Below are 27,662 nucleotides of genomic sequence, written 5' to 3' on the forward strand. Positions count from 1 at the left end.
TTATACATAGCTACTACACTATTGGCGTGATTGCATAAAACATGCGGCCTCGGTGCAAGCAAGCGGACCTCATCAACGAGCGCTGTGTGCGCTTCGCAGTACATGCTGGCGTAGCGGCTGGCATACTGAGTATAATATTGCCTAGCCGTACCCGCTTAAGGCCGTGCCCCGGTCTCTTGGCTTGGTGGGGTCGGTCCATATGAATTCCTAGTTTCAGGGCCGAGTCGTTCCCCACCAAGCATGAATGATTATCTATAGCTTGGTTCCCAAGTCAGCAAACAAATGCATTGTGAAATGTGTTGCGTTGATCGGCTTCCCCACATGTGCAATTCCTCCCTTGTGCGCAGTCCTCAGCAAACTACAAACATGTCCCGACTGCTCATGTGCACAAGGTTTAGGTGACTGCCCTGTCCACGTATAAGAGGCCGCGTGGGAGCTGCAACACCGACGCCGCTCAGACGCTGCAGTGTTGCCTGCCCTCAAAGCTCTCAAAACATAGAGCTGGCTTTGCGGACGTAATGGCAGCATGACTGGCTTGTGTCGGGTCGGGATGGGTAACCTCTGTCACCGGTCGGCAAGAATGCAGCTGCAGCTCGTACGGAGATGCAAGGACTATTCTTGTAAAGCCATGGCATACAAGTATGGTTTTTCATTTGTTATATGGCCGCGGCTGGGTGTTCAGGTGTGTTCCGAGTTGACCGCGACCAATGCGCGCTCGCACCACGGCGCGCATGCCGCGCCGTCTTGCAATGTGGTGAAGTAAGTCAGATACTGACAGAGCAAGCAGCTCATCGCATTTGCCATGGTAGCTTGCTCGTTATTGCCTCAAGGTACATGATGGCTCGCTCTTCTACTTGGGCTTCGGCGCGTCAAATCTCTAGTGTCACCCGAATCGGGGCGGGGGGGGGGGGCGAGCAGTGTCCTCCAGCCCATCGCGGTAACCGTAGTGCCCTCCATTAGCCCGCCCACCCCAGCAGTGCCCACACGTGCCCACTACTCACTAGCGTCTGACCTCCCGCCTAGGCTGAGGTGTATCGACGCGGAGCACGCATTAATCAAGTGCTCATCCCACTCGTCCATTGTCACCCGCACTAGTAGGGCTGGTCTGCAGACAGACTGGCAGAGATCGGTGACGCATCTAGGCTTTTGGCATGGTGTGGCCGTCACGCTCCTTTACCCGCATTGTAGGTGCCACGGCCTGACACGATGTGATGCTGCTGCGCGGGGTCGCTGCTGCAGTATTGCAGGTTCATTGCAAAGTAAATGGCTTGTTATGGGGGTTCAGTAGGGCACAGAAAGATTGCGTTGGTTACAAAAAGGACAGCGGAGGGACCTGCTGACGCAGTTCACGAGCCAGTGACGTTGAATGCGACTTGCTGGGCTCGACAGGGCTAGAAAGCTTGACTTGACTATAGCAAGTCTGCCTGAAAGAAACATAATGCAAGCGTCAAACCCATTGTCCCTTCGAACATGCGGCTTCGCAATGGAGGCCCTCATAGCAATGAGCATGCATTCTCAACACAAGCCAATGTTTCAATTCAGACGGGATGCAATGATGCATACTAAATTGCAGCGCGGAGCGCTGTCATGTGGGCCAGGTCACACGGCCAACTGCATCAGGTCCGGCCGTCCACCAGGTGTGATACCGAAGATTGGGCAGCGATTTGAAATCATACTCTGTCAGGCCACATGCTGGGTGCACACGTGCATTCCAGCACGCATCTACAAGTGCCCAGCACGAAGAACCAAGTGCGATTTGTCGGGTCACGTCGCTTTTAAGTAACAGCTCCTGGTGGGTGCACAAGCTAAGGCTGTTCAAGCCTTCTAAATCAAAGAATGCTACGGTGCAGCCGCATGTACAGCGGTATCAGCTACTAAGGCCGACACACCCCTGACCAGAGCTCCAGCATGCTGCTGCATTGTTGCGCAATGATGCCCGTAAACATTGCATTACGCTGCCGCTTACAAGTCGATATAGAAACCGATTCCAGCTCAGTTCTCACGCAGGCCGCGCTTAGCTGGCCGCCGCTTCCGCTTTGGCGGCGGTGGCGGCGGCGGTCGAGGAGGGCTGGGCGGAGGCCTCTTGCGGCGCGAAGGGGCGTTGGGGGCCTGCGGGTCGGCAGGCCAATCCGGAGGCATGGGGCTGGGCGGCTTGGGCGGTAACCGGGGCGGTGGCGGCGGCCTAGGAGGAGGTGGCGACGGTGGTGGGGGCGCTGGAGGAGGCGGGCTGGGCGGGGGAGGTGAGGGCGGCGGCGGGCTGGGAGGAGGCGGGCTGGGAGGAGGCGGGCTGGGCGGCAGAGGGGGCGGCGGCGGCGGGCTGGGGCAGCACAGCGCAGGCTTGATTGGGCACGTCAGCGCGTTGTACCACCCTGTGGTAGGAACAAGGCAGGAACACGAAAGGTCAGCTTTGAGGCAAGGGCTGCATGCCTACATCGCAACAGCCCATGCCTGTGTCACCATTTGCTGCGCCCGCCCGCCTGCCTGCCTGACCCAGCACACGACCCAACCCCGGCATCCGCCCCGTAGCCCCCATGCCTGACGCCCTCGCCCTGCCCTGCCCCACCACCGCCCCACCCCGCCGTGGGCTCTCGGCTCAAGACTCACAAGAGGTGCTGACGGACATTTCCAAGATGCTGTTGCAGGGCAGCTGGCCGAAGGCAATGAAGGTGCCCAGGAAATCGCCCAGCGCAATGCCCGCCTGCGCTGCCTGCTGCGCGTCCGCCATCCGCGTGCGCAGCTGCACCTCGCGCAGGATGTAGTCCACGTTGCAGCTGGTGTCGGACAGCGGCTGCAGGCCCGAGGTCAGGATGGACAGGGTGGTGGCGCCGGCCAGCGCCGTGCAGTTCATCTTGAGCATGTTGGCGCCCGTGATGCGGATCTGCAGGAAGGTGGGCGGCGGCGGCGAGGCCGGCGGGGAGGGCAGCGCCGGCGGCGGGCTGGGCGGCCGCGGGCTGGGCGGCCGCGGGCTGGGCGGCGAGGGCGGGGCTGGGCTGGGCGGTGGGCTGGGCGGCATGGGGCTGGGCGGCGGGCTGGGCCAGCAGTCGAACATCTCGGGCTGCGCGCCCGAAGTATAGCGCACCGCCACGCCACACGCGGCGCCCTCCAGCGACAGTGCGGAGCCGCAGTTCATGCCGCGCAGCAACTTGATGGTGGCAGTGGCCAGCGGCTTGGAGGCGAAGTTGTTCGCCACCGTCTGCGCGTCCTCGCGGCTGGCGGCTGTGCCCACCACCAGCATGACGCCGTTGCTGGAGCCGTCGTCCAGGCACTTGAAACCGCGGTCCGGCACCATGGCGGCGCCAACCGTGAAGAAGCCCTGCATGGACTGCACCAGCATGTTGCACTCCAAGCCGCTGGAGCTCCAGTTGGCGGGGCGGATCGCCTTGGTGACCAGGATGCAAGGGCCCAGGCCAGGAGGGAACGGCGGGCGGGGCGGCCGCGGCGGCCGGGGCGGGTCGGGCGGGTTGGGCTGAGGCGGCGCGGGTGACGGTGGCGGCGTGAGCGGCGCGGGCGCGGGGCTGGGCGGCGCCACGCCGGGCGGCGTGCCGGGCTGTGGCGGCGGGGGCGGGGGCGGCGGTGGGCTGCAGACCTGCTGCGGCAGCAGGTAGGTGCAGTCCTTGCTGGCGGTGGGCGGCAGGCGCGTGGTGCCCGGCGCGGCGGTGCACACGTTGACCTCCTGCGTCAGGCCGAAGTCGTTGGCCACGTCGCTGTACAGGGCCTCCCCGCCGCAGCCCGTGTACGTGACCAGGAACAGCGAGCGCCACAGCAGTTCGTCGCGCATGGCCAGCGCAAAGGCCTGCAAGTTCTCCAGGAAGGGCAGTCCGTCAAACACCACGTCGTACTTCATGGTGCCGCGCACGCCGCCGGCGGCGGGCGGGTTGGAGTTGCTGACGTTGCAGGTGGGGCGATAAAGGCGCGGGTTGGCGAAGTCAATTGGCACGTTCTTCGCAATCAACGCGTCCGTGAGGTAGTCGTCAAGCACGCTGCAGTCGTTGAGCGTGAATGGGCGGTTGATGGAGCGGAAGACGAGTGTCGCCTCCAGCTCGGCCCGCACGGCGCACGGTGCCAGCGCAAGCGCAAGCAGTAGCAGCGGCAGCATGGCTAGCTGCCAGGGCGGCGAGTTCGAGCGCCGTGGCGGCGCCGGCCGGCATCCGGAGCTGCCCGGGGGTTGCGCAGTCTGCGTATGTTGTTGTGATGATTGTTGGTGCTGCTTCGCGCTTTGTTGGCTGGGTCCCACAGGGGCTGATGCGACCTGGGGCGCGGCGGCGCAGGCCGAGGGTTGCTGGCTGCGAAGCTGGGTTGCTGGCTGCGAATCCTTGGCGAAGAGGCGGCCCAAGAGCCACAGGCGTGTCGGCGGCATGGCGGTTGGGCGCTGTATAAAAAGCTGCCGAGTTGTTTATCTGCGTGGTGAAAGGCGATGGGTTAAGATGACAGGGCCAGCAAGCAATGGGCGCTGTGAGTGCAGCACACATGCAGTTCCAGTCCCTCGCTGCTGTTAAGGGACAACCTGCCTGTTAAGGGACAACCTGCATCAAATATACTCACCGGTTCATAGCTGTTCTCCTCACGCGTCGTCTCGACGTTGGGCTGTGCTACTTCGCACGATTCCTCACTTCGCTCCAACCGCGTTTTTCTCGCTGCTGCCAGGTACGCTGATAAGAGCGATGCCTAATATGCCACGGGCGGCAGCGAAAGCAGCTTGCCACGCCCACCAAAAATGTCGCGCTACTGTAGCTGTGTGCTTCTCACACTCGGCGATGTTTGCAGATGGAATGTGCCAATATACGCGTGCAGATACTACAATATGCATCAAGTATTAGTTAGCGCGTATGGAGGCCAAAACGACAAGGTTCCGAGCTACTTCTGGTGTTCCGTACTTGTACTCATGCGGACCTTTCTCAACCCAGAAGCGCACGCAACATGCTATTTTGGGTAACCATTGATTACATAATCGGTGGTTTAAAGCCGCCGGTGACTGGCCTTGCCCGCACGCCAGTGTCCATCCATCGCACCATGCGCATCCTCCGATCGCGCCTCCCCCTGCTCCCGCGCCCCCTCACTCCGCAGTGTCTAGTCATGCCCCTCAATCAGAAGCCTCCTCCTCCTCCTCATCATCATCCTCGGCTCCCCCACTGCCGTCCTCCGCAGGCTGCTCCCCATTTGCGGGCTCCCCAGTCGCCGCCGTCCCCGACACGCTCGCCAGGTAGTCTAGCATGTACACATTGCCCTCACACGCCGCCGCCAGGTCCGTGTGCAGCCGGCCCAGCACTTTCTGCAGCGACCGCAGCGCCGGCAGCACCGAGCTAGCCGGCAGCTGCCCGCCCGCCACACCCGCCGCCGCCAGCCGCGCCGCCACGCCAGTGCCCGGCGCGCCGCCGCCCGCCGCCGCCTGAAGTGCGGCCCCGTGCGCGCTGCACACGGCGCGCACCCAGCCCAGCAGGAACTCCAGGTGCGGGCAGTCGGCTGCCGCCTCCGCCAGCGCCGCCAGCACGGTCGGCACGAACATGGCGGGCAGGCCGGCGGCGGTGGTGCCCACGTCACGCGGCGGCGTGGCCAGGATGACGTGGCGCACCAGCTCCGGCTCGCCCAGCCGCAGCGCAATGGTCAGCGCGCGCAGAGGCGTGCCGCCCGCCAGCGCGGCGTGCGCCGCCGCCGGCGTGAGGTCCTCCGTGAGGTCGGTGGGGTCGAACAGCACACCCGTGTCCAGCCCGTACAGCAGCAGGCCCTCCGTGGCCGCCGCTGCCCAAACCCGCCCCGTGGGCGACAGCGCCACGCAGCGGCATCGCACCGCGGGCCGCTTGCCGGCGGTGGTGCCGGGCACGTCCGCCGCCGCCGCCAGGTCCGTGGAGGGCGGCAGCAGCTCGAGCGCCTCGTCATCGTCGTCATCGTTATGGTTGATGAGCTGCAGCGGCCCTGCGTCCGTCATGTTCTTGGAGTTGAGGGTGTCCAGCACGCCGTCCAGCGAGCGGTTGTGACTGAGCTGGAAGCGCCGCAGCAGCAGCTTCTCACTCACATCGTACACACACACAAACCTGGGCGGGGGAGGTGGGGCGGGGAGGGGGCCGAAGGGTCGAGGGGGGGCTCAGCAGCACAACAATAGCGCATCCTCGTGGGCCTTCAGCCCTGAGCCCCGCCCGGACCCCGACACCTGACACCCAACACTCGACACCCGACAGCGCACCAGTTGACACAGCCACTTGGCGACCCCCTGCCACACACACCCTCACAGCCACGCACTTGCTGTTGCCGCCCGCCAGTAGCAGTGCGCCGTCTGCGCTGTACGCCAGCGAGTTGAAGGACGCGCCGGCCGAGCTGTTGTCGGCGGTGCGCCGGTCGCCCTGCAGGCGGCCGCCGCGGATGTCGCGCCGGCCCTCGATGGTTCCCTCCAGCACGCCCTCCACCGGGTCCCACAGATAGATGCTGCCGTCCAGGGTAGCCGCCGCCAGCTGCCGCCCATCCGGCCGCATGGCCAGCGCCAACACGTCGTGGCGGTGGTCCAGCACATCTCCCGCCGAGCCGCCGCCGCCGCCGCCGCCGTACACATCCCACGTGCGCACGGTGCGGTCCCAGGAGCCGGACGCCAGCAGCGAAGTGATGGGCGAGAAGGCCAGAGCCGACACGGGGCCCTCGTGGCCGGCCAGCACGTCCAGCAGCCGCCCCGTCTTAAGGGACCACACGTAGATCTGCACATACACGCACATGGCGTTTGTCTGGGTCGGATGGGCTTCAGCGGCTAAGCGTGCTGTGGGCTGTGCAGCAGGCCCCATCCTTGTTCCTGGTGGTAAAGGCGAAAGACCGAGTCTCCCCGCATCCTTCCGCATCTTTCCTAGATTTCACACCGCTTTGCCGTCCCCGCGCCCTCCACTCGCGAGCGCTACATCAGAGCACGCCAGCCAGCCGCCACCCACACCCACTCGCCCCGCACATGCACGCCCCCGCGCACATACGCGCACACCCACACCTGGAAGGTGTCCACGGTGCCGGCGCACACCACCTCGCCGGCGGGGTCCACCGCCAGGCTGCCGAACTGCACGGGGCTAGGCGCCGTGAGCGTGCGGAAGTTGCGGTAGCGCACCAGGTCCCAGGCGCGCACCGTGCCGTCCAGGCTGGCGGACAGCAGCGCGTGGCCCGAGGGCAGGAACGTCACGGCGGTCACGGGCGCGCTGTGGTCGGAAAACGTCACGAAGCAGAAGCCGCTACTCTGCTGGAACACCTTGACCTGGGCGCAAGAGGGTGTGTTTGTGTTTTTGTGTTTGTGTGTATTAGGAAGCACACGTGGTTGTGAGAGTGAGTGAGAATTGTACAGGGCAGGTACGTGTATGCGGCTGCGTGGTGACCCCACTAGCCACCCGAGTCTGCCCCTCCCCTCCTCCGCGACTCCAGTCGCGCCGCCGGCCGCGGTGCCCTTCCTCCCTCCGCGCCTACCTTGCAGTCGTCTGCGCCAGTGGCGATGAGCGCCCCATCCGGCGAGAAGGCTGTGGTGGTGATGTCGTGATAGTGGCCCTGCTGCTTGAGCACGTACGTCTCACTGCGCCACTCCCACACCAGCAGCTGGCCCAGCCGCGCGCAGCCCACTGCGAGGGACAGGACACGAAGGCAGGGGACCCAGGGTGAGTGGTTACAGACACACGGCAATCCCCGCGGGCACGTCCCAGTTGCACAAGCCCCGATTCGCAACACGCCCCACCAGCATCCCATCCCCTCTCCCAGCCACGCACCCGCCAGCCAGTCTCCGGTGTCGTTAAAGGCGAGCGAGGTGATGCGCTCCTGGCCCACACTGAGCGTGTGCAGGTTGGCGAAGTCGGGCAGCGAGTACAGGTCGAACACGCCGCCGCTGAAGCCCACAGCCAGCAGCCCCGAGGCCGCGTGGTGCGCGTAGGAGGACACGCGGCTGCCGCGCTGGTTGAAGTAGTGCTTGGAGGTCAGGTACCACTTGCCGCCTGGAAGGGGGTGGAGAGGTGCGGGCGTTTAGGTGCGGGTGTTTGGGCCTCGGCGTTCAGGGTGCTGTCGTGGGAACAGCAGGATGTGCCTGCAAGCAGTGCTGCGGGCTCGGGTGGAGTGGCTCAGTGTATGGCTGTCTTCTATGGCGGTCTTCAAGTGAGCGTGGATTTGCCGTTGTGAGCCCCTCTTGCGCACCTGCTAGGTAGGGGAAGGGCCTCGCCTCCTTCGTCGCCTCCTCCGCCCCCCTGCCCCCCTCCTCTGCTTGTTCCTCCTCGCCCGCCGCCGTGCCTGACGACGTCGACGCCCGCCGCCCGCTCTTCCGCCGCGCCGCATCCCCCTCGCCCTCCTCCTCGCCAGCAGCCTCCTCCTCCTCCTCGCCCTCCTCCAGCCGCCGCTGCTTCTCCGCCGCCTCCGCCGCCGCCGCCTCCCGCTTGCGCTTGGCCACCGGCGCCGCCAAGTTGTCCAGGGTGTAGGCGGCGGAGGCGGCATAGGTCCAGGCGTGCAGCGAGCCATCCACAGACAGCGAGTACAGGCAGGGTGCCTCGCCGCCGTCGGCCTGTGTGCGGTGAGAGGCAGGGGCAGGGCTTCAAGGGTGTTCGGGAGGTGGTGCGGGGCTGGTGCCGAGGGCGTCTGGCCCGCTCAATGCGTCTGGCCCCCGGCGCCCCGCCTCCATGCACCCAGACCCCAGGCCCTATACTGCGACCGACCGGCCGCCTGCCCGGCGCCCGCCCGCCCCACCCGCCTACCCGCCCTCACCGTGCCCTTGGCCAGCATGGCGGGGCTGGCGAAGAATACGCCCAGCAGCGCGTCCTTGTGCCCGCACAGCGTGGGCGGCTCGTAGCCGGGGATGGGGTTGAGCGAGAACACCCGCAGCGTGATGTCCTTGGAGGCGGCTGCCAGGAAGGCGCCGTCGGGGCTCCAAGCGATGTCCAGCACGTCGCTGTGGCACTGGCCGTACGTGCGGTGCAGCTGCATGGGGTTCATCTGCTTGTCGGGCGTGGGGCAGCACCACACCTGCGCGGAGAAAGGAAGAGAGGTTGTAGGTGGGGTGCGGAGTGCTGACGTGCTGCCAGTACGAACACGTCGTTTGCGAGAAAGAGGAAGCGGCGTCGTGCCGCCGCGCCGCGCCACCAATGCCCCGCCCCGCGCACCTGCACCAGGCGGCCCACAGCCACAGCAATGTAGCGCCCGTCCGGGCTGAAGCGGGCACAAGCCACCGGTCCCTTGAAACTAAAGTGGTGCAGCAGCGTCTGCCGCTTGCGGTTGATGAGCAAGGCGCGCCCGTCCTTGTCGACGGACACGAGCAGCGTGCCATCGGGACTGGCGCACAGTACCCGAATCTGCGGCACAATAACGGTATGAAACAATTTCAGCAATTTCAAGATCATTACGGCAAATAGTGGTTCAGGGGCACATGAAACTGCCCGCGCGCACCTGTGTCAAATTCTCGAAAGGCAGGCATTTGCTCGTCGACTCCGTCAAATTGACCTGAATGGCACAAAACCCGTGTATATTGATATTACATCCCGCCAGCTTCTGCACGAAACTAGGGCGACATCCTCGGCGGCCGGCGCCGCCCACTCTGCACAGTTATTGATAATACTGACCTGACCAACACGGTTTCCAACGGGCGTTAGGAGCTCATTATTCTGAATAAGCAGGGTGCCGCCGCGGTAGGGCGCACCCAATAGGTTGGAAAACACGTAGTTCATCTCTCTAGCTTATCTCATGTTCAACTAGGTTCACTGTTGATGAAACTACACCAAAGTCGCTGTGTTATGACGGCTAAATGTTCCGTACATCGCATGTGTTTTGCCACGCCACGGTCCGATGGCTGGGCTGATGCGCGCCGCCCCTCTGGCCCGCGATTTGCATGGGCCGCTCGTGGCGTGGAGAAACTCTGATTGAAGCATTCGTGTGGGGATAGTTGGCTGGGCGCAGCCGTGTCTGAATGTCGCACTTGGACTGATGGCCGGTCCTGCGACGCTGAAGATGGCTTCGGCGGGCATGCAAATAGTACCTTGCTCGCCTCGTGTGATAACGTTGCGCTGTGTGAGGGCAAGGAAGCGAAGGCCATATACCGACACATGTTATGCACTTGATTGGTTTTTGTGGGACTGCGTGGGGGCCTGTCCAACTCCTCCTCGGTCCAGCAATAGAATGCATTGGTTACAAGAGGGACTTGCTGACGCAAGTCGCGAGCGATATCTGCCCTGGACCTCAAGAGCAATAGTGCACGACCGAGCAGTGCCCGTATCTTGTAGATGCCCTCAGGCCTGCGGCGTCTACAGAGCGTAGATGACCCCTCCCGCGCGGCATCTACACCCGGAAACTTTTCCCCAGTGTGCTGCCGGCACATGGCGCCATGAATGTATGTGGTACGTAGCAGCGGCCGGCATACGGTCACGCCCCCAGTGTGCAGCATTGAGGCTGCCGACCCCGTGCCGCCGTGCGTAACCCGATTCCGTCATCCATACCTCTCTTGACGCCGCCCCGGACCAGGCCGCCACCGCCGTCCCAGCGACCTCTCGTGCTGTCAAGGCCCCGCCTGCGCTGCCACCTGCTGGCTACCCCCCCCCCCCGCCCCTTGGTATAGTTTGGGCTGGAATCTACCACCACCCCCCATTCCCAACCCCAACTCCACCATCGGCTTCCACCACTCACCCTGCAGCCCGCATCCTAACCGGCTAACCTGCCAGCACTCCCACGCCCCTCACCTCCCATGATGCTGGTTGCCCCCAGCCCCGTCATGGCCGCCACCGCCACCCGCCTGTCGTACTCGCCGCCGTACTTGCCGGCCAGGTGGGCGTGCAGGGCCAGCAGCGTGGCGGACAAGAAGCAGGGATGCCAGGGGCCCTCCGCGTTGCCCACATTCTTCGTTTCAGCACGTCTCCTTAGCCTCTCCGCCCCTGTGAACTCGGCCCCGGCGATCTCCCTTGGCTTGGGTGGCAGTGACGGAGTGACTTCGGGCAACGATCGGGAGACGCGGGTCAGCAAATGGGGCGGAGCAGCCCGATCGTGTCGGGACGTGTCAGGCGAGCCTGCCACGCACGGACGAAGCGTGGGCACCCGGCCAGGGCGAACGGGCCGCGGCTGTCAGCCACCGCATCGCCCTGCTACTGGACCTTTGCAGCGGCAGCCGAGCGTGCCGAACTGCCGATGCTGCTGGACTGCTGGAGGTACCGGTACGCAAAAGCAAACGGCGAAGACCGCCATCGAACCTGATTGCACGTCAGCAGTCGCATCGCACGGCCCACGCACAGGCTGAGCGGGGCACTCCTGTGGGCGGGAAACAATTGCCTGACGCTCCAACGCCATATCTTTGAGACATGCACTGGGTCTCCCAGTGCAGGTGCCAGCTTGCAAGACTGTTCGCTGCGCGCCTTCGCGTCTCCCACCTGCTCCCACTGCCGGCTGCTCCCAGCACTTCACTCTAAAGACAAACTCCCGCCGCGTGGCTCCATCATTGGCATTGAACCTGTAAATGCAGTGAGCTCAATGAATCAGCCGCAATGCTTTTGCGCGGTCGGCAATCGCGAAAGCTTGCGAATCGCCGTGTCAGGGACTTGACATGACCGCAACACGACCGTACCCTCATCGGTGCCCTATAAAACAGGATTAGCTTCTCGCGCACTGTTATATACTCATACTCATACTGAGAAGCCGCGTAAGATACCACTGTTATCGCGTTATCGGCGGTGTCGAGTTCCTGTGTTGCTCCATCCTCCATCGCATCCACAACGTCGCGGCGAGATGGCTGATGGGGCCTGGTGAGTGCACAAGTTGTGCCCGATGAACAGCTCCTCCACTTTATCCGCAATTGGGGACTCCAACCACGCTCGTGTGGCGTCCTGCCGTTAAGGAGGCCTCGGCGGGGCTGTCGCATGTCACCATGTCAGGCGGCCTTACCACAACCTCACGACTCCACAATTCCCTCCTTGCGCAGGGATGAGCTCAACGACGAAGACTTCCAACACGAAGGAGCGGTTGGCGATGCGGCTGGGGCCAACGTTGGGGGCGCACCGGAAGGCGTTGCAGCGGAAGGCGCCGCAGCGGCAGCAGAAGGCTTCGCAGCGGATGCCGCAGCGGATGCCGCTGGGAACGTCCCGGCTCCCCTGGATGCTGCGGCCCTTCGATTACTCATTCAGCAGGCTGCAGCTGCTGTTGCTGCTGCACACGCCAACGGTGCAATTGTCATCCCGCCGCTAGCTCCCGCTGTGATGGCACCTGCGGCGGCTCCGCGCTGCATCAACCACCAGTGCGAGTCGTGTCACTTTCAACGGGTGGTGCATGCTTGGATGGTGTGGAGCCTGCCGTGGCTGGCCGCGGCGGTGCTGGGGGGCGGTATGCGCTGTGTCGGGGACGACTGAGCTGGGCGGAATGAGATGCGTCCAGACGCTGTGTTGAGTGGCTGCTTTGACGCGGCATACCATGTCTCAAAGCTGCGGCGGGCATACCATAGCACCTCTCCCGCATCGTGACAACAAGACTGTGACTCTGCAGTACTGGTCTGGTGAGCTGTGAGGGCTTTCCACGCCGAGTGGCATTGGCCTCATCCCTTCCTGAAGTTTTCTTGTCTTGAATGCAGTGTTTTTGTGGGCCTTGTTGGTTGCGACCGGTATCATGGGGAAGCAGCGTGAGCTTGGGGAGGAAAGCTAATCAACAGCTAAAAGGTACAATGCACAATTGTGTCACTCGAGGAGGGTCCAGGTGGCCACACATGTAACTCAGGGACCAGGAGGCCTCACGAACCCCTTCACCGCCTCCACGCATTCCTAGTTGCACAGGCGCCCGAGTGCGCCGCCCCCAGACACATCGAGCCATCACAAAGGCCCGGGGCTTCCTCTGCCGCGCGCACCCGATGGGCAAGATCAAACTTCCAGTGATGTCACATCCGCACTTGTGTCTCAGCCGATCTACCGTATGCACTCACACACACCGTCAGGACAATGATGCAAGATAGGCCCGGACATGGGTCCAGTATGAATGCCTAACAGCCCCATGTGTTGTTAACGGTCTCATATCGGCCAAGCAGCAGTAACGCCAGCCACCACACCAGTTACCTACCGTACTCCCCCGACTCTCAAAGCGAATGACTGCATGCGATGTCTGCGCGTGCTGAAACCCTTCTCCTTACCCGTGCCAGCGCGTTTGCAGCTAGCTGGTACATGAAAGAGCGCATCATAGCTAGGCTTCCCGCGACTGCACCAGTAGGCACGCGGCGGATGCGCCCCCACAGCAGCCTTCCAGTGGCGACGTCCAGCACTGCACCTGCAGCCACAGCCGCTGTTGTCACCAAGACCCGTGCAATGCGGCCAGCGCCGTTCTGGCGACCGCCCTGGCGGTGGCGGTGCGGCACCGTCTCGCGCCCCAGGCGGCTGCTGGTCCTGCGCGCCGCCGCCTTGCATGACGGGCGCTTCGCACCCGCCACACCTCCGCCCCAGCATCCGCTCCCCCCGCCCCATGCGAGCCAGCGTTGAAGTCTGACGGTGTCTCATGACGACGTGGGCGACACTGAGCGGGCGGCGGTGCGCCCGCGCCGCTGCTCTGTCGAGCGCCACATGCGCAGGCACAACCGCTGGTGCCTTGCTGCGGCTGTGCTCGCCCTCGCCTTCGCCCTCGCTGCGCTCGTCCTGCAGCAGCTGCTGCCGAATCCAGCTCACCAGCCAGCCGCGGCGACTGCTAGGGCTGCGGCTTGTGGTCAAGGCAGCGCCGCGGCAGGGTGTGCATCAAGTGCACCAAAAATACCAGTGCGGTGAGGGTGGACAGAAGCGACAGTAAGATATGTGGTTCCCCTCGCATCCCCTCGCATGGCAAAAGTGGGCTGCGCCCACGCCACATGTTCAGTCTGAGGCCGCAAGCGTCTACCTCATCTCCCGGACATAGCCGGGGTCGGTTCGTACAGGAACGGCCCGCCATGCGTCCAGTCACGTCCCGCTGCCAAGCAACAGCACAGCCAGCAATCAACCAAACAGCAGGGGAGCGCAGGGTCAGGTGTTGACGACCGTGGCAGGCGCCGGCCGCCAGTGAAACTGGATACGCCAATGCCGCAGGCCGCCGCCACCTGCTGCGCCGCTGCTGCTGCCGCCGCTGCCCGCACCGCTGGTCACAGCCCCCGCACCGCTGCTGGTGCCAGTAGCGGCAAGCAGCACCGCGGCAGAGTAGGGAGAGGAGGCAGCCAGCTCTGCGGCGGCCGCGATTGATGCCAGGCTGGGGCGGGAGGGGTCGGGCGCGGCGTTGTCACACTCGAAACGCAGGTTGAGCAGCGCAGATGTGTCTGCACCGGCGCTACCGGTCGCGATGGCCGTGCTGTCGATGCGCGCAAGGACCGATACAACCTGTGCGCATGTGCGTGGAAAAGATCCAAGTCTCAGGATGTGAGCAACACGGGTAACTTAGCGCTGAAGGTTTGCGGGCACACGGTCAGACAGCAAAGGAGGCGGCTGAGAAGTCGCTCAACGTCGCACCTTGGAGCCAGCCGGGCATTCGTAGTGGTACGGCTGCTGCTGAGTGGTAGAGCCTGCTGGGCTGGCGGCAGGCAGGGCCGGCAGCTGCCCAACTGCTGGCAGTTGGCCTGCGGCGGTCGGTGGGGCAAGTCAGTTGCGTGGACATACACGCTGTTCATGCAAACAGTAGTCAACTGCTCGTATCGGGTGCGTGGCACATACACACTATCCGTCTTCATGTTTTCATCCCTTTCTGATCGCAAGCTACCCACACGATTTGCCAGCTAGCATACGCGCAAATCAAATGCGCTGCTAAACCCTGTCCATAGGGGATTTCCAGGAAATGCTTACCTGTGTACGCCGTGGCCTCCAGCGTGGTGTCCGGAACGGGCGTGCACAGCAGCCGGAGCGACGTGAAGCCGTCAAATTTAGAGCGCACCAGCGTCACACCCGACGCGAGTGTCAGCTGTGGGCACCGCTCGCCAAACACCTTGTCATCGACCTGCGGCAATCAAGAAGAGCGTAGAGGACGGGAACGTGAGAATCAACTGGCATAGGCAACAGTGTGTTTGCCGAAAGGCCGTGGCTCCGCACAGTCCAGCACAGTCCAGCAGGACACGTACGTACCGCGGTAGTGCCGCCGTACAGGTTGTTGAGGCTGTAGTCAGCCGTGTCGTAGCACAGAACATCCAGCGAGGCAAGCAGCAGTGGTGCTACAGCCGTTGTGTCCCCGGCCGCGCTGGTGTTGCCGCCGGTGCGGCGGCCCACAACGGCGCTGACGCCGGCGGGGAGGCATGAAGTGGCCATATGCAGTGGCCAGGAGGTGGCTCAGAGACAGCCATGTGTAGGAGGCCTGGAGTCATGCACCCAAAGGGGGGCGGCGCACAGCTAACACGACAGCGGGAAGTGGAGAAGACGGGCGGCGGCAGCAGACTAAGGATGCAATCAACGAACGTGCAGTATGTAACTAACAACCGGTGACTCTCGTCACCACCTGCAAATTTGTCGGTAAATTGCTATATTTGTACGCAACGGGAACAGCAACAGGGAAGGCACACACGAAGGGCACTTGGGCGCGATCAACCGGCAGGTCAACTGCTTGCTCGGCTGCTGCGGGCCCTGAATGCTACGTATTTAGCATTTATTTGATGTTTCATGTCATTATATGAGCACATCAATGGAAGTGGAGGCTGCGGCTATCAGTTTAGAGCGCGCGGAGCCAGGACGTCCGGAGCCGGCTCTAGGCCGCTCTCCTTGGCCTGGTCCGGGTTCAATGCTTTGACAGCGCAAACCACCCTAAACATCCCTTTGATGAGATAACTATTAGCACAGAAGCGTTTTGGAATTTGTGCATAGGCTGTAAGCATCTGGGCCGGGTAGACTTTGTCTTGCGCCAGCAATCCCCGCTCAACACTACCGTTCCCGCTGTATTTTGTGCGTGACATAGCCATGTATTTGGCAGGAATATAAGTCTAGATGGTATTCCCGTTGGCAGCATGATGCGGCCAGCCTGCAGCCGCTTGTTTGCACGGAGCCGGCTCCAGGCCGCTCTCAAGGGCCTACCCTGCCCCTGTCCAAACAAGCACCGCGTGCGCCCCCTTTCACACCAAAGATTTCTTTTGTCGTATTTCGGGCATATTGTGCATGCTGTTCAACTAGCTGTGAGCGTGGGCGACACGGCAAGCCAGCGGCATCAACGTCAAAGCAGACGCGCACCCAGAGCCCCGCCAAGGCCCCAAGCTGCTCTCTTGCAGCTTCCTACAGCTAAACATAAGAATGGAGCGAAGCGGGCACCTATGTACGCGAGGCTCGGAGACGACGACCGGTATTTGACCGGCGCCTCCGCTGGTGGTCAGAGTTGTGTGTGTAGGCACTTCCTAAGTGATAACTTATGACACCGGCGTAATTAGTGCACTACCAAGTAAGCTATAGAGCCATGGCGCAGCCGTATGCGGTATGCCGGTATGCCGAACATCGATTGGCTCATGCGCCCGAGTGGCCGTGTGAGCGCGAAGCACTTGACATAAATTGGTTTGCACAGGTGATATCATAGATTCCGTTCCTCTGAAGAGCTGTCACCGTGGAACATTGCGAAGCAGTAAACAATGAGCACATAAACGCCTTTCTTTTCTTCTCGACCTAGTGTTGTGCAAACCGATTCGCTTATATGGGCTGGTAACATGTTGGGAAGCTGTCAGCAGTGGCGGTTCGCCGACTCTATCGACTCCCAGCAGGCACATGGAGCCATGGGGTCCTGCACTTGTGGATATATCCCACCCAAGGTGGCCAGTGTGAAGGGCTATGCCTAGTGCTTAGCTGGGATATGGCGCATGTGCGAATGGGGCGAGCGGTGGCGGGTCGTGTGATCTGATGATGGGTGTGGGGTGGAGCAGGAGCGGGGTGACCCTGGCACGAACCATGCCTGCCGCCCCTCAGCGGAGGTGCAGGTCAGGCTCGCGCCCACCCAGATTAGCAAGCATCATTCCCTCCTGCGGGTCTGGGCGGCGGTGTATGCGTGGATGGGGCGAACAGCGGCCGGTTCTGTGCGTAGACGGGGTGGGTGTGCGTCCGGTGGATGAGGTCGGCGTGGGTAGCAGGGTATGGCTACCGTACACTCCGGCGCCTGTTCCGTGGGCCCTCTCTCCCGTCCACAGGTAGCCTGCGCAACTGAGCGGCGTAGGCATGGCGGAGAGCTTGGGGCGCGTTCAGGCTGGGCGCTTACCGGCCAGACTTGTGCGCTGCGGGGAAGGCGTGTGGGTGGCACAAGCTAGCCCTGGCTGATGAAGGTCCGCCCCCCCCCCGCCTGTTTCGTTGGCCCTCTCTCCCGTCCACAGGTAGCCTGCATCACTGGCCGTCATAGGCATGGCGGGGAGCTTGGGGCGCGTACGGGCTGGGCACGTACGGCCAGACTTGTGCGCTGCGGGGGAGGCGTGTGGGTGGCGTGGGTGGCACGGGCTAGCCCTGGCTGATGAAGGCCCGCCCTCCCCCACCTGTTCCGTGGGCCCTCTCCCGTCCACAGGTAGCCTGCGCAACTGACCGGCATAGGCATGGCGGGGAGCTTGGGACGCGTACGGGCTGGGCACGTACGGCCAGACTTGTGCACTGTGGGGGAGGGGTGTGGGCGGCGTGGGTGGCACGGGCTAGCCCTGGCTGGTGAAACGCCCGCCCCCTCCTCGCCTGTTCCGTGGGCCCTCTTTCCCGTCCACAGGTAGCCTGCGCAAGTGGCCGTCATAGGCATGGCGGGGAGCTTGGGGCGCGTACGGGCTGGGCGCTTACCGGCCTGGGATGTGCGCTGCGGGGGAGGCGTGTGGGTGGCACGGGCTAGCCCTGGCTGATAATGGCCCGCCCCCTCCTCGCCTGTTCCGTGGGCCCTCTCTCCCGTCCACAGGTAGGCTATGCAAGTGGCCGTCATAGGCATGGCGGGGAGCTTGGGACGCGTAAGGCCTGGGCGCTTACCGGCCAGACTTGTGCGCTGCGGGGGGGTGGAGGCGTGTGGGCGGCGTGGGTGGCACGGGCTAGCCCTGGCTGGTGAAACGCCCGCCCCCTCCTCGCCTGTTCCGTGGGCCCTCTCTCCCGTCCACAGGTAGCCTGCGCAAGTAGCCGGCATAGGCATGGCGGGGAGCTTGGGGCGCGTACGGGCTGGGCACGTACGGCCAGACTTGTGCGCTGCGGGGGGGGGAGGCGTGTGAGTGGCGTGAGTGGCACGGGCTAGCCCTGGCTGGTGAAACGCCCGCCCCCTCCTCGCCTGTTCCGTGGGCCCTCTCTCCCGTCCACAGGTAGCCTGCGCAAGTAGCCGGCATAGGCATGGCGGGGAGCTTGGGGCGCGTACGGGCAGGGCAATTACCGGCCAGACTTGTGCGCTGCGGGGGGGGGGGGAGGCGTGTGGGTGGCGTGAGTGGCACGGGCTAGCCCTGGCTGGTGAAACGCCCGCCCCGTCTTCGCCTGATACTTGGGCCCTCTCTCCCGTCCACAGGTAGCCTGCGCAAGTGGCCATCATAGGCATGGCGGGGAGCTTGGGACGCGTACGGGCTGGGCACGTACGGCCAGACTTGTGCGCTGCGGGGGAGGGGTGTGGGCGGCGTGGGTGGCACGGGCTAGCCCTGGCTGGTGTAACGCCCGCCCCCCCCCCCACCTGTTCCGTGGGCCTTTTCTCCCGTCCACAGGTAGGCTATGCAAGTGGCCGTCATAGGCATGGCGGGGAGCTTGGGGCGCGCACGGGCTGGGCACGCACCGACCTGACTTGTGCGCTGCGGGGGGGGGGGGCGTGTGGGTGGCGTGGGTGGCACGGGCTAGCCCTGGCTGGTGAAACGCCCGCCCCCTCCTCGCCTGTTACTTGGGCCCTCTCTCCCGTCCACAGGTAGCCTGCGCAAGTGGCTGTCATAGGCATGGCGGGGAGCTTGGGGAGCGTACGGGCTGGGCGCTTACCAACCTGACATGTGCGCTGAGGGTAGGTGTGTGGCTGGCACGGGCTAGCCCTGGCTGGTGAAACGCCCGCCCCCTCCGCTGCCTGTTCCGTGGGCCTTCTCTCCCGTCCACAGGTAGGCTATGCAAGTGGCCGTCATAGGCATGGCGGGGAGCTTGGGACGCGTACGGGCTGGGCACGTACGGCCAGACTTGTGCGCTGCGGGGGAGGCGTGTGGGTGGCGTGGGTGGCACGAGCTAGCCCTGGCTGATGAAGGCCCGCCCGCCCCCCCCGCCGCCTGTTCCGTGGGCCTTCTCTCCCGTCCACAGGTAGCCTGCGCAACTGGCTGTCATAGGCATGGCGGGGAGCTTGGGGCGCGTACGGGCTGGGCGCTTACCGGCCAGACTTGTGCGCTGCGGGGGAGGCGTGTGGGCGGCGTGGGTGGCACGGGCTAGCCCTGGCTGATGAAGGCCCCCCCCCCACCTGTTCCTTTGGCCCTGTCCCGTCCACAGGTAACCTGCGCAAGTGGCCGTCATAGGCATGGCGGGGAGCTTGGGGCGCGTACGGGCTGGGCGCTTACCGGCCAGACTTGTGCACTGTGGGGGAGGGGTGTGGGCGGCGTGGGGGCACCGGCTAGCCCTGGCTGGTGTAACGCCCGCCCCCCCCCCACCTGTTTCTTTGGCCCTCTCCCGTCCACAGGTAGCCTGCGCAAGTGGCCGTCATAGGCATGGCGGAGAGCTTGGGGCGCGTACGGGCTGGGCACGTACTGGCCTGGCTTGTGCACTGTGGGGGAAGGTGTGCGCTGCGGGGCCGCCGTGGGTGGCACGGGCTAGCCCTGGCGGACAATGTCATGCGGTCTGGGCGCGTGTTGACTTGACACGAACCCGAGCGCCCTTGCACGCGCGCGCATGCGTGGCTGCATCCCCTGCTCCGTTCCATAGTTGGCCTATACAAGTGGCGCTGGAGGTGTGGTTGAACGAGGCGTGTGGCGTGGCGGGTTTTGTTTGGCTCTGAGGGTGTCAAAGAACAGGACAGCAGCGGCTGACACTGGCCTCAGCGCCGGTGCACCCGCGCGCATTCTGCAGGTGTTTTTTATGCAAGATTCGGTGTTTCTGAACGCCACCTAATATTGTCGTATGGATACGCACCATGTTTAAGCGATGGGCGGGCACCTCCTGACACCAGACTGCGGAACGCACCAGGCAGCATATTGGTTACGGCAAGCGGATGAATGCCAACATTCATGGGGAGCTGACACGTCTTACCAACATCTATGCAGGCAGCGAATCAACGCTTCGATTTAAGTTGCAAGTTTGCAGGGATCTGGAAGATTTGTGGAGGGACTGTGTGTGCGTGTGTGCTGGGGTAGTAGTAGAGGGGTGCGTGGGAGCAAGGCACACGAACCCTGCCGCCGGACGCCCGTCTGCATGCCGTCCAAGGCCGCCCGCATAGCCATACCATGCCTATGCACTAGTCTAATGTTATATTGGCAAGGGTTTCATGGCTTGGCTGTGCGGCGAGGTGTTCTGGGTGCTGGTGGTGGGTGCTGGTTGTAGGGGGGAATGCCGTGCGCATGCAGCCAAAGGATACCGCATGTGATACCCGGCTCACACACGTATGAGACATATATAAGCATTGCGCCAAGCGCGCAAGCCGGTCCGTTGACGTTTGCATGCGCGGTGTGGGCCAAAGTAGGCTTTAGGGCATGGTGTGAATGAGCCGCCGTATCCAGACAGCAGACACATGCATCCCCTGACCCCATTTCCTGAACTCCGCGGGTGATACCCGGCTCACACACGTATGAGACATATATAAGCATTGCGCCAAGCGCGCAAGCCGGTCCGTTGACGTTTGCATGCGCGGTGTGGGCCAAAGTGGGTTTCAGGGAAATGAAGCCTCCCAACCCCATCACCGCACACACAACGAATCCACACATCAGTGCCTGCCACCCCCCCTCCCCCGCAGTACATAGGCAGGATACGTGCATGCGGGCTGGCTGGCTTGGGCCACCAACGTGTGTTGATTCCGTGCCAGCTCCCCATGAATGTTGGGATTCATCCGCTTGTCGTAACCAATATGCTGCCTGGTGCGTTCCGCAGTCTGGCGCCAGGAGGTGCCCGCCCATCGCTTAAACATGGTGCGTATCCATACGACAATATTAGGTGGCGTTCAGAAACACCGAATCTTGCATAAAAAACACCTGCAGAATGCGCGCGGGTGCACCGGCGCTGAGGCCAGTGTCAGCCGCTGCTGTCCTGTTCTTTGACACCCTCAGAGCCAAACAAAACCCGCCACGCCACACGCCTCGTTCAACCACACCTCCAGCGCCACTTGTATAGGCCAACTATGGAACGGAGCAGGGGATGCAGCCACGCATGCGCGCGCGTGCAAGGGCGCTCGGGTTCGTGTCAAGTCAACACGCGCCCAGACCGCATGACATTGTCCGCCAGGGCTAGCCCGTGCCACCCACGGCGGCCCCGCAGCGCACACCTTCCCCTTCAGCGCACAAGCCAGGCCAGTACGTGCCCAGCCCGTACGCGCCCCAAGCTCTCCGCCATGCCTATGACGGCCACTTGCGCAGGCTACCTGTGGACGGGAGAGGGCCAAAGAAACAGGTGGGGGGGGGCGGGCGTTACACCAGCCAGGGCTAGCCGGTGCCCCCACGCCGCCCACACCCCTCCCCCACAGTGCACAAGTCTGGCCGGTAAGCGCCCAGCCCGTACGCGCCCCAAGCTCCCCGCCATGACTATGACGGCCACTTGCGCAGGCTACCTGTGGACGGGACAGGGCCAAAGGAACAGGTGGGGGGGGGCCTTCATCAGCCAGGGCTAGCCCGTGCCACCCACGCCGCCCACACGCCTCCCCCGCAGCGCACAAGTCTGGCCGGTAAGCGCCCAGCCCGTACGCGCCCCAAGCTTCCCGCCATGCCTATGACGGCTACTTGCGCAGGCTACCTGTGGACGGGAGAGAGGGCCCACGGAACAGGCGGGGGAGGGGGGGCGGGCGTTTCACCAGCCAGGGCTAGCCCCTCCCCCGCAGCGCACAAGTCTGGCCGGTAAGCGCCCAGCCCGTACGCGTCCCAAGCTCCCCGCCATGCCTATGACGGCCACTTGCATAGCCTACCTGTGGACTGGAGAGAGGGCCCACGGAACAGGCGGGGGAGGGGGGGCGGGCCTTCATCAGCCAGGGCTAGCCCGTGCCAGCCGCACACCTACCCTCAGCGCACAAGTCAGGTTGGTAAGCGCCCAGCCCGTACGCGCCCCAAGCTCCCCGCCATGCCTATGACGGCCACTTGCGCAGGCTACCTGTGGACGGGAGACAGGGCCCACGGAACAGGCGAGGAGGGGGCGGGCGTTTCACCAGCCAGGGCTAGCCCGTGCCACCCACGCCGCCCACACCCCTCCCCCACAGTGCACAAGTCTGGCCGTACGTGCCCAGCCCGTACGCGTCCCAAGCTCCCCGCCATGCCTATGATGGCCACTTGCATAGCCTACCTGTGGACGGGATAGAGGGCCCACGGAACAGGCGGGGGAGGGGGGGCGGGCCTTCATCAGCCAGGGCTAGCCCCTCCCCCGCAGCGCACAAGTCTGGCCGGTAAGCGCCCAGCCCGTACGCGTCCCAAGCTCCCCGCCATGCCTATGACGGCCACTTGCATAGCCTACCTGTGGACTGGAGAGAGGGCCCACGGAACAGGCGGGGGAGGGGGGGGCGGGCCTTCATCAGCCAGGGCTAGCCCGTGCCAGCCGCACACCTACCCTCAGCGCACAAGTCAGGTTGGTAAGCGCCCAGCCCGTACGCGCCCCAAGCTCCCCGCCATGCCTATGACGGCCACTTGCGCAGGCTACCTGTGGACGGGAGACAGGGCCCACGGAACAGGCGAGGAGGGGGCGGGCGTTTCACCAGCCAGGGCTAGCCCGTGCCACCCACGCCGCCCACACCCCTCCCCCACAGTGCACAAGTCTGGCCGTACGTGCCCAGCCCGTACGCGTCCCAAGCTCCCCGCCATGCCTATGATGGCCACTTGCATAGCCTACCTGTGGACGGGAGAGAGGGCCCAAGTAACAGGCGAGGAGGGGGCGGGCGTTTCACCAGCCAGGGCTAGCCCGTGCCACCCACGCCGCCCACACCCCTCCCCCGCAGCGCACAAGTCTGGCCGTACGTGCCCAGCCCGTACGCGTCCCAAGCTCCCCGCCATGCCTATGCCGGTCAGTTGCGCAGGCTACCTGTGGACGGGAGAGAGGGCCCACGGAACAGGCGAGGAGGGGGCGGGCGTTTCACCAGCCAGGGCTAGCCCGTGCCACCCACGCCGCCCACACCCCTCCCCCACAGTGCACAAGTCTGGCCGTACGTGCCCAGCCCGTACGCGTCCCAAGCTCCCCGCCATGCCTATGCCGGTCAGTTGCGCAGGCTACCTGTGGACGGGAGAGGGCCCACGGAACAGGTGGGGGAGGGGGGGGCGGGCCTTCATCAGCCAGGGCTAGCCCGTGCCACCCACGCACCCACACGCCTCCCCCGCAGCGCACAAGTCTGGCCGTACGTGCCCAGCCCGTACGCGCCCCAAGCTCTCCGCCATGCCTATGACGGCCACTTGCGCAGGCTACCTGTGGACGGGAGAGAGGGCCAACGGAACAGGCGGGGGGGGGGGCGGACCTTCATCAGCCAGGGCTAGCTTGTGCCACCCACGCCACCCACACGCCTTCCCCGCAGCGCACAAGTCTGGCCGGTAAGCGCCCAGCCTGAACGCGCCCCAAGCTCTCCGCCATGCCTACGCCGGTCAGTTGCGCAGGCTACCTGTGGACGGGAGAGAGGGCCCACGGAACAGGCGCCGGAGTGTACGGTAGCCATACCCTGCTACACACGCCGACCTCATCCACCGGACGCACACCCACCCCGTCTACGCACAGAACCGGCCGCTGTTCGCCCCATCCACGCATACACCGCCGCCCAGCCCCGCAGGAGGGAATGATGCTTGCTAATCTGGGTGGGCGCGAGCCTGACCTGCACCTCCGCTGAGGGGCGGCAGGCATGGTTCGTGCCAGGGTCACCCCGCTCCTGCTCCACCCCACACCCATCATCAGATCACACGACCCGCCACCGCTCGCCCCATTCGCACATGCGCCATATCCCAGCTAAGCACTAGGCATAGCCCTTCACACTGGCCACCTTGGGTGGGATATATCCACAAGTGCAGGACCCCATGGCTCCATGTGCCTGCTGGGAGTCGATAGAGTCGGTGAACCGCCACTGCTGACAGCTTCCCAACATGTTACCAGCCCATATGAGCGAATCGGTTTGCACAACACTAGGTCGAGAAGAAAAGAAAGGCGTTTATGTGCTCATTGTTTACTGCTTCGCAATGTTCCACGGTGACAGCTCTTCAGAGGAACGGAATCTATGATATCACCTGTGCAAACCAATTTATGTCAAGTGCTTCGCGCTCACACGGCCACTCGGGCGCATGAGCCAATCGATGTTCGGCATACCGGCATACCGCATACGGCTGCGCCATGGCTCTATAGCTTACTTGGTAGTGCACTAATTACGCCGGTGTCATAAGTTATCACTTAGGAAGTGCCTACACACACAACTCTGACCACCAGCGGAGGCGCCGGTCAAATACCGGTCGTCGTCTCCGAGCCTCGCGTACATAGGTGCCCGCTTCGCTCCATTCTTATGTTTAGCTGTAGGAAGCTGCAAGAGAGCAGCTTGGGGCCTTGGCGGGGCTCTGGGTGACGTTGATGCCGCTGGCTTGCCGTGTCGCCCACGCTCACAGCTAGTTGAACAGCATGCACAATATGCCCGAAATACGACAAAAGAAATCTCTGGTGTGAAAGGGGGCGCACGCGGTGCTTGTTTGGACAGGGGCAGGGTAGGCCCTTGAGAGCGGCCTGGAGCCGGCTCCGTGCAAACAAGCGGCTGCAGGCTGGCCGCATCATGCTGCCAACGGGAATACCATCTAGACTTATATTCCTGCCAAATACATGGCTATGTGCACAAAATACAGCCGGGAACGGTAGTGTTGAGCGGGGATTGCTGGCGCAAGACAAAGTCTACCCGGCCCAGACGCTTACAGCCTATGCACAAATTCCAAAACGCTTCTGTGCTAATAGTTATCTCATCAAAGGGATGTTTAGGGTGGTTTGCGCTGTCAAAGCATTGAACCCGGACCAGGCCAAGGAGAGCGGCCTAGAGCCGGCTCCGGACGTCCTGGCTCCGCGCGCTCTAAACTGATAGCCGCAGCCTCCACTTCCATTGATGTGCTCATATAATGACATGAAACATCAAATAAATGCTAAATACGTAGCTTTCAGGGCCCGCAGCAGCCGAGCAAGCAGTTGACCTGCCGGTTGATCGCGCCCAAGTGCCCTTCGTGTGTGCCTTCCCTGTTGCTGTTCCCGTTGCGTACAAATATAGCAATTTACCGACAAATTTGCAGGTGGTGACGAGAGTCACCGGTTGTTAGTTACCGCTTCAATCGAAGCTTCGCGTACCCTACCATGCCCCGACGCCAACCGCGCCACACGCGCACATTTGCGCGCCCGTCTTCTGCACTACTTTTTCATAGCCCGCCTGGTCCCCTGACGCAAGAATCCAGCCGCTGGCCCTGCCCAATAACCGCAACTAAGCCGCTACCTGTGCGGCTAGTCCCCCCTCACACCTCACACCCTCTAAACATCTACACCGCCCTCACACACCCGTGCTAGATACCTACACCTCCCTGCCGGTTTCCGCCCACCTGCACGTTCGTTAGCGAATAGAGGTTACATGTGGGATGACAGCCACGGGCAAGCCAGGGCTCCATAAACGCACGAGACACGTACGCACACTCGAGGAGGGAACCTCGAATGACCCCCATGCTCCTCGCCTCACTAAAGGAGGGGAGGAACCCCGAGCAAGGCTCACCGCAAACGCTAGCGCTGCTCACCTAAGCCGCGGGTCGGCGTCAGACTGACTGCCACTTTGCAAAGTGCAACTCCTACCCCAAAACACCAGCACCAACAGGGCAGGGCCCTCACACTGTTGGGTGCAGCCCGAAGCTGCATCCTGTAGACGGCCTAGGGCCGTGCAAGTTCGCTGAACCACGAGGATCAGCCGGTCCGTCCCACCAGACAGCACAAGCCACAGCGCCCGCAACCTAGCGTAGGCGGTGCAGGCACGCCCACCGCCCAGCCAAGTCCACACAGCCTCGCAACACCCTAGCACAGCAGACAGCGCCAGCCAGCCTTCGCTTAGTCGGCCTGCGCCAGCCAGCCTTCGCTGGACTGCCTTCGCCAGACTGCATTCGCCAAGCAGGTCTCTCCACTGTGTAGATGCGCCCACAGCTCCAGCCGCCGCCGCCCGGAAGACGCCGGTCCTGGCTCCCGCCGCAGCGTGCCCCTGTTCACGCGCGGCGAGCCCGGCGCCACGTCAGGCCGCGGCAGCAGCCCACAGCAAGAGTCGCCAGCAGCTCCAATCGGCCCTCCGTTACCGAAAGAGCCGCTCAGCGACACGCCACTGCGAGCCCGGCAGCAGCGAGCGCCCCGCCAGAAGCATCGCGAAGCCATGAGGACGAGGTCGACCGGCGAGCAGGCGCGCCACCCACGCTAGGTCGCGAAGGCTCCACGGTGTGAAGTCATGATGTTCGGCAAAGAGTGCCAGAGCGGGGGCCGCTCGGCAGGACGGCGACGATGATGTCGCCGACTGAGTGGCGCGCCGCAGCCAGAGCAGCACTGACGCACTACAGCTGACCTAAGCAACGCCAGGGACGCCATGGAGGCGCCACAGGGGATGGGCGCGGCCACAAAGGCCGGCCAGGAACTACTACCGACAAGGAGGGTCAGGGCGCCGAGGCGCCCTAACGCAACCAAGCGGAGTAGAACCGTGGCATCGTTAGCGAATTTGGGGGAGGGGGGTTGTCTGCAACCATCGGCCATACTGGGCCACGGTAACGCCTCGAAACACGGGTTCGCAGATCGGCGCTGGGTGACGCGCATTCCCTAATCAGGGGCCTCCTCCTGCCCCGGCGCATCAGCGCCAGCTGGCTCGCAGACCGGCTTCTAGAAAGCAGGATAGCTCTCGCGGGGAAACCATCAGAACCCGCCGCACCAGCGTCCTCACCCGTAGAGCAGCGACCTAGGAAGGCCGAGATGGCGCTCTTTCGGGGAAGTTCGGCACAAGTATGTTCAGTGCCTACACAGGTAACGGAGCCGAACCGTTCCTGATGGGTTTCGATCTTGCGACCTTGATGTGACTCCGGCACCCAACTCCGGCATCGTGGCGCAAGACCACCCGCGTACAAAGCCCACGGGCGGGCTCGTTAGCCCAGCTATCTACATATGCCATGGAAAGTGTGACGCACCGGGTGCGTTTGCGCTACAGCGCGATTAAGCTCGAACCAACTAGCATGATCGATTAGTCGCAGCTTCTTGTATACGTGATCTTCTTTTCAGGGCGCGAGAGCGAGTGCAGCGTATGAACGAAGCCGGTAACTGCGCTTTCTTGCCTTCCTCGAGAATGTGCGCAGCTATAACTTACAGTGCGATGTATTAGCGACACAGCTTGGCCTGCCAGAGCGCGCACTTGCAAGAATTTCAGAGCGCGCTCGTTCCGATCGGCTGGGATGAAAGCTTGCATAATATGTGCGAGCAGCTGTATCCGTTGATATAATTGGTGAGCAAAGTCATGCACAGTTGCGATGTGCTGTGAACTTTTAGCACGCTCGGCGACCCAGCTCGGCGAACCCCCTCTACGTCCCTGCACCGCCCTCCTGCGCGCTGCACGACACGCCTGCGGGGGGAGGGAAACCCTCCCCCCTGCACCCCCCTCCCCCAGCTTCCTAAGTGACGTGCCTCAGCGGCGGGCTAAGAGAATCGTATGGGAGGGGGGTGCCTTTCCAG

The 27,662-nt window shown here is 63.6% G+C and overlaps 5 protein-coding genes across 5 annotated transcripts; 1 reads left to right on the forward strand and 4 right to left on the reverse strand.

The window, feature by feature from the left end:
• Window positions 1-1,297: 1,297 nt before the first annotated feature.
• On the reverse strand, window positions 1,298-4,811 carry CHLRE_06g254100v5 (uncharacterized protein). Its single transcript, XM_043062665.1, has 3 exons — window positions 4,543-4,811; window positions 2,605-4,397; window positions 1,298-2,369 (listed from the first exon to the last, which is right to left on the reverse strand). The coding sequence occupies exons 2-3, from the start codon at window positions 4,355-4,357 to the stop codon at window positions 1,993-1,995; spliced, it is 2,130 nt and encodes a 709-aa protein (XP_042923371.1). The 5' UTR covers window positions 4,358-4,397; window positions 4,543-4,811; the 3' UTR covers window positions 1,298-1,992.
• A 117-nt stretch (window positions 4,812-4,928) lies between these two features.
• Window positions 4,929-9,701, reverse strand: CHLRE_06g254150v5 (uncharacterized protein). The gene is made up of 10 exons (XM_001696337.2): window positions 9,546-9,701; window positions 9,373-9,426; window positions 9,090-9,278; window positions 8,695-8,952; window positions 8,134-8,494; window positions 7,716-7,937; window positions 7,423-7,571; window positions 6,959-7,216; window positions 6,235-6,680; window positions 4,929-6,029 (listed from the first exon to the last, which is right to left on the reverse strand). Exons 1-10 carry the CDS (start codon window positions 9,648-9,650, stop codon window positions 5,081-5,083), a joined length of 2,991 nt encoding a protein of 996 aa, XP_001696389.1. The 5' UTR covers window positions 9,651-9,701; the 3' UTR covers window positions 4,929-5,080.
• Window positions 9,702-11,201: 1,500 nt separating this feature from the next.
• CHLRE_06g254175v5 (uncharacterized protein) lies at window positions 11,202-12,676 on the forward strand. The gene is made up of 2 exons (XM_043062666.1): window positions 11,202-11,708; window positions 11,885-12,676. Exons 1-2 carry the CDS (start codon window positions 11,692-11,694, stop codon window positions 12,306-12,308), a joined length of 441 nt encoding a protein of 146 aa, XP_042923372.1. The 5' UTR covers window positions 11,202-11,691; the 3' UTR covers window positions 12,309-12,676.
• Window positions 12,677-12,805: 129 nt separating this feature from the next.
• Window positions 12,806-15,701, reverse strand: CHLRE_06g254200v5 (uncharacterized protein). Its single transcript, XM_001696336.3, has 4 exons — window positions 15,012-15,701; window positions 14,736-14,886; window positions 14,406-14,512; window positions 12,806-14,276 (listed from the first exon to the last, which is right to left on the reverse strand). Exons 1-4 carry the CDS (start codon window positions 15,189-15,191, stop codon window positions 13,929-13,931), a joined length of 786 nt encoding a protein of 261 aa, XP_001696388.1. The 5' UTR covers window positions 15,192-15,701; the 3' UTR covers window positions 12,806-13,928.
• A 7,734-nt stretch (window positions 15,702-23,435) lies between these two features.
• Window positions 23,436-27,421, reverse strand: CHLRE_06g254213v5 (uncharacterized protein). The gene is made up of 2 exons (XM_043062667.1): window positions 26,884-27,421; window positions 23,436-26,514 (listed from the first exon to the last, which is right to left on the reverse strand). Exon 2 carries the CDS (start codon window positions 26,328-26,330, stop codon window positions 26,016-26,018), a length of 315 nt encoding a protein of 104 aa, XP_042923373.1. The 5' UTR covers window positions 26,331-26,514; window positions 26,884-27,421; the 3' UTR covers window positions 23,436-26,015.
• Window positions 27,422-27,662: the final 241 nt, after the last annotated feature.

This window comes from Chlamydomonas reinhardtii, chromosome 6 (assembly GCF_000002595.2).
Source record: "Chlamydomonas reinhardtii strain CC-503 cw92 mt+ chromosome 6, whole genome shotgun sequence".
Taxonomy (NCBI): domain Eukaryota; kingdom Viridiplantae; phylum Chlorophyta; class Chlorophyceae; order Chlamydomonadales; family Chlamydomonadaceae; genus Chlamydomonas; species Chlamydomonas reinhardtii.

Coding starts and splice junctions, on each gene's coding strand:
- CHLRE_06g254200v5 (XM_001696336.3), bottom strand. CDS start 15,191: ATGGCCACTTCATGCCTCCCCGCCGGCGTCAGCGCCGTTGTGGGCCGC. Junction 14,887..15,011: donor TGTACGGCGGCACTACCGCG/GTACGTACGTGT, acceptor TGATTGCCGCAG/GTCGATGACAAGGTGTTTGG. Junction 14,277..14,405: donor AATGCCCGGCTGGCTCCAAG/GTGCGACGTTGA, acceptor ACATGCGCACAG/GTTGTATCGGTCCTTGCGCG.
- CHLRE_06g254213v5 (XM_043062667.1), bottom strand. CDS start 26,330: ATGGCTTCGCGATGCTTCTGGCGGGGCGCTCGCTGCTGCCGGGCTCGC.
- CHLRE_06g254150v5 (XM_001696337.2), bottom strand. CDS start 9,650: ATGAACTACGTGTTTTCCAACCTATTGGGTGCGCCCTACCGCGGCGGC. Junction 9,279..9,372: donor CTTTCGAGAATTTGACACAG/GTGCGCGCGGGC, acceptor ATTGTGCCGCAG/ATTCGGGTACTGTGCGCCAG. Junction 8,953..9,089: donor CTGTGGGCCGCCTGGTGCAG/GTGCGCGGGGCG, acceptor TTCTCCGCGCAG/GTGTGGTGCTGCCCCACGCC.
- CHLRE_06g254100v5 (XM_043062665.1), bottom strand. CDS start 4,357: ATGCCGCCGACACGCCTGTGGCTCTTGGGCCGCCTCTTCGCCAAGGAT. Junction 2,370..2,604: donor AATGTCCGTCAGCACCTCTT/GTGAGTCTTGAG, acceptor TTCCTACCACAG/GGTGGTACAACGCGCTGACG.